General features: G+C 37.3%; 1 protein-coding gene across 7 annotated transcripts in view; it reads right to left on the bottom strand.

The window, feature by feature from the left end:
- Positions 1-7,500, bottom strand: part of LOC106871542 (ras-related protein Rab-37-like) — a 52,102-nt gene that overhangs the window by 737 nt on the left and 43,865 nt on the right. For 6 of the 7 annotated variants that reach the window (XM_089345657.1, XM_089345655.1, XM_089345654.1 and 3 more), the window contains 4 exons: positions 5,120-5,172; positions 4,362-4,484; positions 3,028-3,104; positions 1-1,005 (listed from right to left, as the gene is read on the bottom strand). The exon at positions 1-1,005 is cut by the window's left edge and continues 737 nt beyond it. In XM_089345657.1, coding sequence (XP_089201783.1) covers positions 903-1,005; positions 3,028-3,104; positions 4,362-4,484; positions 5,120-5,172 — 356 coding nt within the window. In that variant the 3' untranslated portion in view covers positions 1-902. The remainder of the gene's footprint in view (positions 1,006-3,027; positions 3,105-4,361; positions 4,485-5,119; positions 5,173-7,500) is intronic. The other variant, XM_089345660.1, reaches the window with a different exon arrangement.

The raw sequence follows: 7,500 nt of genomic DNA, 5'->3' as shown, positions 1-7,500 counted from the left end.
GTGGATATTTCTACAATAGAGCTAAGAACAAAAACACATTAGATAAACATTGGAAGGTTTCTGGTAGAACATTTCAGTAGATTGGAGAAAATAGCGATGGATAAATCCACAATGTTGTTAGCAACAAATATACATTGGAGAAACATTCGTAGTGTTCTGGTAGAACACTGGTAGAACACAGGTAGAATGCTGGTAGAACATTTCAGCTAAGGGGGAGAACTGCTGGTGGATAATTCCAGAGTATTATTAGCAACATATATACATAGCAGACGCATTTCAGAAGAGTGGTGAAAAGTTTGGTAGAACATTCTAGGTATATGGTAGCAGCGAATATCTTCGACAATACAATACAGACATATTGGTAGAAGTTTTGTTGAATATTTGGTAGAATACTGATAGGACATTGGTTGAACATTTCAGAAGAGCAATGTAAAAACTGGTAGATATAGTTTTCACATTGTTGGTAAGACATGAAACATCTGATTAAGCAGAAGAAAGGATTGGTAGAAATTATTTACGGTAGAGAACTGGTAGAACATCTTCCTATTAGAATAGACAACTGGTAGAAGATACATCTGGTAGAGCTGAAGACTGGTAGAACAGACGCTTGGTAGAAGTTAATAACTGCTAGTGTAGACAACGGGTAAAACATATGATTGGTATAACATATATATGGTATTACAAACGGCTGGTAGAATAGAGGACTGAGATAACCGAGAACTGGTAGAACACATATGTGGTAGAATAGAACACTGGTAGAATAAACACCGGATAGAACAGAAGACTGGTAGAACAATCCAGGACAGCACTTCCCAAGCTGTTTATATATATATATATCTATGTATATATATATATATATATTTCCTCTCCACCATCGAAATAGATATTAGACTGTGGCTTTCTCAGCAACAGCCACCAACTTTCATTGTGTTCTCCTGCTGGATATACTCAGCCACATTAAATGCAGGTTCGTCTGGTTTGCGAGTTTTCTTCATTTTCAAGTCTCTGGAAATAAGACAGGAAAATAATGAGAGGCTGAGAGAAGGGGGAGGGGAAAGGAGAGAAAGAGGGGAGGGGAGAGAGAGGGAGGAAGAAGGGGGAAGGAAAAAGAGGTAGGAAAGAGAGAGGGGGAAGAAGAGAGAAAGAAGTGCTGAAAGAAAGCCAGGGTGGTGCACAAAAGAACAAATAAGTGATAGCACTTTTATCTATCCTTGGCCATGCTGGGGCACTGCCTTAAAGAATTTTTCTTTTTTAGTCAAACGAATCGACCATGGAGCTTTACTTCTTTTTAAAGCTTCATACTCATTCTGTTGGTCTCTTTTGCCAAACCGCTAAGTCATCGGGACGTAAACACACCAACACTGGTTGTCACGTGGTGGGGCTAGCGGACAAAGACTCACACACACACACACACACACACACACACACACACACACACACACACACACATATATATATATGTACATGATAGGCTTCTTTCAGCTTCTTATTCCTTTATTGCCCAGAAGGGGCTAAACATAGAGGGGACAAACAAGGACAGACAAGGGGATTAACTCGATTACATCGACCCCCCAGTGCATAACTGGTATTTAATTTATCGACCCCCCCCTCCGAAAGGATGAAAGGTAAAGTCGACCTTGGCGGAATTTGAACTCCGAACGTAACGGCAGACGAAATACCGCTAAGCATTTTGCCCGGCGTGCCAACGTTTCTTATTTCTTTATTGCCCACAAGGGGCTAAACATAGAGGAGACAAACAAGGACAGACAAAGGGATTAAGTCGATTACATCGACCCCAGTGCGTAACTAGTACTTAATTAATCGACCCCGAAAGGATGAAAAGCAAAGTTGACCTCGGTGGTGTTTGAACTCAGAACATAACGGCAGACGAAATACCGCTAAGCATTTCGCCCGACGTGCTAACGTTTCTGCCAGCTCACCGCCTTATGACAACACTGGTTGTCATGTGGTGGGGTTGGAGGACAAAGAATGACACATATATATATATACATGATAGGCTTCTTTCAGTTTCTATCTGCCAAATCCACAGACAAGGGTTTGGTTAACCTGAGGCTATAATAGAATACACTTGACCAAGGTGCCATGTAGTGGAACTAAACCCAGAGGTTGGGAATACCTTATACCACAATGTCATTCTACAAAATAAGCTATTGCATGATTGAAATCTTGAAGCTACGAGATAATCCATGGTTAATTCAAAACAATGATAGGCGCAGGAGTGGCTGTGGGGTAAGTAGCTTGCTTACCAACCACATGGTTCTGGGTTCAGTCCCACTGCGTGGCACCTTGGGCGAGTGTCTTCTACTATAGCCTCGGGCTGACCAAAGCCTTGTGAGTGGATTTGGTAAACGGAAACTGAAAGAAGCCCGTCGTATATCTCTTTTATCTCTTTTACTTGTTTCAGTCATTTGACTGTGGCCATGCTGGAGCACCGCCTTTAGTCGAGAAAATCGACCCCAGGACTTATTCTTTGTAAGCCTAGTACTTATTCTATCGGTCTCTTTTGCCGAACCGCTATGTTACGTATATGTATATATATATATATATATATATACGTATGTATGTGTGTGTTTGTGTGTCTGTGTTTGTCCCCCCACCATCGCTTGACAACCAATGCTGGTGTGTTTACGTCACTTAGCGGTTCGGCAAAAAGAGACCAATAGAATAAGTACTAGGCTTACAAAAGAATAAGTCCTGGGGTCGATTTGCTCGACTAAAGGTGGTGCTCCAGCATGGCCGCAGTCAAATGACTGAAACAAGTAAGAGAGTAAGAGAGTAATGTGAATAAATAAGCATTATTTATGACAGACTAATCCGAATGCTAAAGGGTTAATCCAGCAATAGCTGGTCCAAATATTCCCTCTGTCTTATGTTCAAACCATCCATATGTGGTCACTTATTTCATTTGACAGAGAAATCCGAATGGTAAATGGCTAAGATAATTTTATCGAAATAAAATAAGTGTTAAACGCTAAACATTGAAGACAACACGAAACGGTGACACACCTGGCGATGGCCATAAAAGCAAGATCTACGTTCATTCCGGTCTTCGCACTGGTTTCCATGAATGCTACATTATGGTCCTGGGTGAGAGTCGAGAGAGAGAGAGAGAGAGTTTTTGAAGTGATGTACAGATATTGTATATTTAGAATAATAAGGTAGTCTGAATGATGATAAATCTGATAATGGAAGAAAGCACTAAAAATGTAAATGAGATGCAAATAAATAAAAAATATGTATAATCATTCAACATTCTGACTACCTTATTATTCTATATATAGCTTTTTTAGCTGCTATTTCTGAACTTCGGTATATGGTGAAGCAAATATTTGCTGATCCCTTAATTATGTTTATAAATATATATGAGCTTTTAAATAAGTTCTCCACCAATAATGGTGCTTTCATACCGATGGGCTTGGTAAAAAATTATTAATTGTTAATTGATTTATTAATTAATAAATTGATAATACCCTTTTAATTTGTATATATATATATATATATATATATATATATATATATATATAATAATAATAATAATAATAATAATAATAGGGATAAAAATTCAAATTTACAAGTAAAAACTCAATTAAAATCAATTTATTAAAATTAAATTAAGTTTCACAGTATTAAATATATAAAAATATATAGTTTTAGGGAAAAGAACCAAGGTTCATGAACTCATCGATGAAAATCCATTGTCACATAGAAAAATTAATAATTAAAAGCACAATAAATGAGTATAATATAATACAAAGTAAATATCTTTTCCCTAAAACTATATATACATATATATATATATATAATAATAATATAAATGATATGTAAATATATGCATATATCCATACATATATCCATATACCTATATCTATATGTATACATACATGCATATATGGGTACAGGACATCAAAAAAACGTTAAACACAATGAGAAACGTAAATAGCACCATTTGAGCGTGATCATTACCAGCGTCGCCTTACTGGCACTTGTGCTGGTGGCAATGTTAGAAAATCGTTCGAGCGGGGTCGTTGCCAGTGCCCCTGGACTGGCTCCTGTGCAAGTGGCACGTAAAATACACCATTTTGAGCATGGTCGTTGCCAATACCGTGCGACTGGCCCTCATGCTGGTGGCACGTAAAAGCACTCACTACATTCTCAGAGTGGTTGGCATTAGGAAGGGCATCCAGCTGTAGAAACTCTGCCAGATCAGATTGGAGCCTCGTGTAGCTATCTGGCTCACCGGTCTTCAGTGAAATCGTCCAACCCATGCTAACATGGAAAGCGGACGTTAAACAATGATGATGATGATGTACAAAACAAAAAAAGAGTTCAAATCTACGTACCCTTGCTAGCCGTTCGCCATCCTCTCGTCGGACGATCTTGTCCCCGGACATGTCAGCTTTGTTGCCTAGCAACATGATGACTACATCCTCCTGTGCATATTCATTAATCTCCGTCAGCCATGCCTAGAGACGTGAGTAGGTTGATGGTGGTGGTGGTGGTGGTGAAAGAAATAGAAACAGAGAGGCAATGCATTAACAATGACAGATTTCTTGAGCATGAATGAAGATAAAACGTTTAATATACGTAACTTAAAGGCAGTGAGTTGGTAGAATTGTTATCATAGGTGTAGGAGTCGCTGTGTGGCAAGTAGCTTGCTTACCAACCACAAGGTTTTGGGTTCACTCCTACTGCGTGGCACTTTGGGCACGTGTCTTCTACTATAGCCTTGGGCCAACCAAAGCCTTCTACACATCTTTTGTGTACAAATGTACATTAATTTATATATATATATATATATATATATATACATACATACATATATACATACATATATATGTATATACATATATATATGCATACATACATAAATATATATATATACACACATACATATAAATATATGTATATATATGTACATATATATATATATATATATATATATATATATATATATATATATATATATATATATATATATACATATATAAATAAAGATAGACCATAGATGTGCAACATCAGAGCTGATGTCCTGGGAGTTTTCTTCCTTCTCTTCCTCTTCTTCCTCAACAACAACAGCCAAAACAACAACAACACTTACCCGGATGTTATCAAAGCTGGTCTTGTTTGTGACATCATAGAGCAACAACAAGGCTGGAAAACAAAAACAAAGACAAAAAAAAAGAAAATAAATAAATAAAACATAAACGTGATGTTGTGATATTCATGGCTTTGCAATAATGACAAGAACAACAGTAAAATGGCCTGGTGAATTAGGTTTACGCTAATCTCATTTACTCATTTCAGTCACTTGACTGTGGCCATGCTGGGGCACCGCCTTTAGTCGAGCAAATCGACCCCCAGGACTTATTCTTTGGATGCCTAGTACTTATTCTATCAGTCTCTTCTGCCGAACCGCTAAGTTACGGGGACATAAACACACCAGCATCGGTTGTCAAGCAATGCTAGGGGGACAGACACACACATACATATATACGACGGGCTTCTTTCAGTTTCCAACTACCAAATCCACTCACAAATATATATATATATATATATATATATATATATATATATATATATATATATATATATATATATATATATATATATATACACAAACTGGAGCCTGGTGCAGCTTTCCAATTTAAACAAATTCTATAATAATAATTTAACTAATATTAACTATAGCTACAGCAGAACTATCACAAACAATAAACATAGCCGTATTTTAAAGAAATGCACATGTAAGGACAAATCCAAATGTAGGCTTAATAATAATTGCAATCTAGATAACGTAATTTATAAATGCATAGTAACCTCTAATAATAATAATAACACTATTAATAATAAAGAATATATTGGATCCACAGCGAACGAAATTACAAGAAGAATTTCCCAGCATTATCAGTCTTTCAAAAATCCCAAATTAAAAAATTCGACAGGTCTAAGTAAATACATATGGGAGTTAAAATCTAATAAAATAGAATACACTCATAATTGGTATATTATTTGTAGAGCGAACTCATATAAAATAGGTAACAAAACATGCTTATTATGTACAACAGAGTTTATGAAAATACTCCAGTTAAGAGAGTTATTATTAAACAGTAATGAAGAGAGAGGAACTAGATGCCGACATAGGAATAGCTTTACATATGATAAAATGAAAAATATATAAAATGATAAAACCCCACCAGCATATCATCTCCACACACTTATGATGAATATAGTTACTAGAAGTTTTAGCAATATTTATAGTAGTATTATATACGTATATACTAAGAACTAAGAATTTATTAAACAATATTTATGATTTTCTAACAATGTATGCACACACACACACACACACACACAACACACATATATGTAAAGTATCATTCAAGAGTGGCCGATGTCAAACGATGTTGGGGGGACAAACACACACACACACACACACACACATATATATATATACATATACGACGGGCTTCTTTCAGTTTCTGCCTACCAAATCCACTCACAAGGCTTTGGTCGGCCCGAGGTTAATTCTCACATATTATTTACAGATATATATACATATATATATAGGGAGAATTCACAAAAAAACAACAGATGAAGACAGGTGGTGTAGAAAACAAACAGATGTATTAGTATAACGTTCAGGAATTGAAACAATCTTAAACATTTCGAGCCTACGCTCTTTCACAGAAAGGAATACAGAAAGAAACAAGGAGGGAAAATAAAGAATGTGTAGTGGCTAACGATCTATCATGGCAAATGCCGGACAGAAGGGTCACACAGGAGAGTTAAGCAGAAGGGGAGATAACGAAGTAGTAGTGATCCCAAATCGAAGGTGTGTGTGTGTGTAAGAGAATACTGGTAATCTTGACGTATGCATGTGTGTATGTGTAGGTGTGAAAATGTGGGGATGGGAATTGGTCAGTGCTGGTGTGTGCGTGGTGGTGTGGTGTGTGGTATGGTGTGATGGTGTTGGGAGGTGGGGAAAGCACAGGTGGGGTGTGGGTAAGGCTGTGGGTGGGGGTAATATATATATATATATATATATATATGGGCCTCACAGAAGCAATGACCAAGACCTTTGGCATTATGTCATGCTTCAGAAGAAGACCCAACAATTGGTACCCATGCCGGTGGGATGTAAATGTACCCCAGGGTCACGCAAATGGTACCCATGCCGGTATAAAGAAAATATATAGGGTAGGAAAATTAGAGAGATTTTTCTACCAATGGGTAGCATGCATATTTTTCATGACCGCTGTCTAATGACAGAAACAAGAGAGCAGAGGCAAAAGATCCAAAAATACCATTTTCCCCCTCCCTTTCCCATCCACTCCTACCTCCGCACATACACCTTTCACCTCAAGCCCCCACCCCCCATGCCACCTAAAAATTACACTCTCAACCACGACCCCTATCCCATGTCTATACTAATGCCACTATGCATCTATGCTTGCACACCAACTCTACACATCATTCACA

Source organism: Octopus bimaculoides, chromosome 29 (assembly GCF_046866305.1).
Source record: "Octopus bimaculoides isolate indiv1 chromosome 29, ASM4686630v1, whole genome shotgun sequence".
Classification (NCBI taxonomy): domain Eukaryota; kingdom Metazoa; phylum Mollusca; class Cephalopoda; order Octopoda; family Octopodidae; genus Octopus; species Octopus bimaculoides.
Note: the sequence above shows the minus strand (reverse complement) of the source record. Positions and strands in the feature narration are given on the sequence as shown.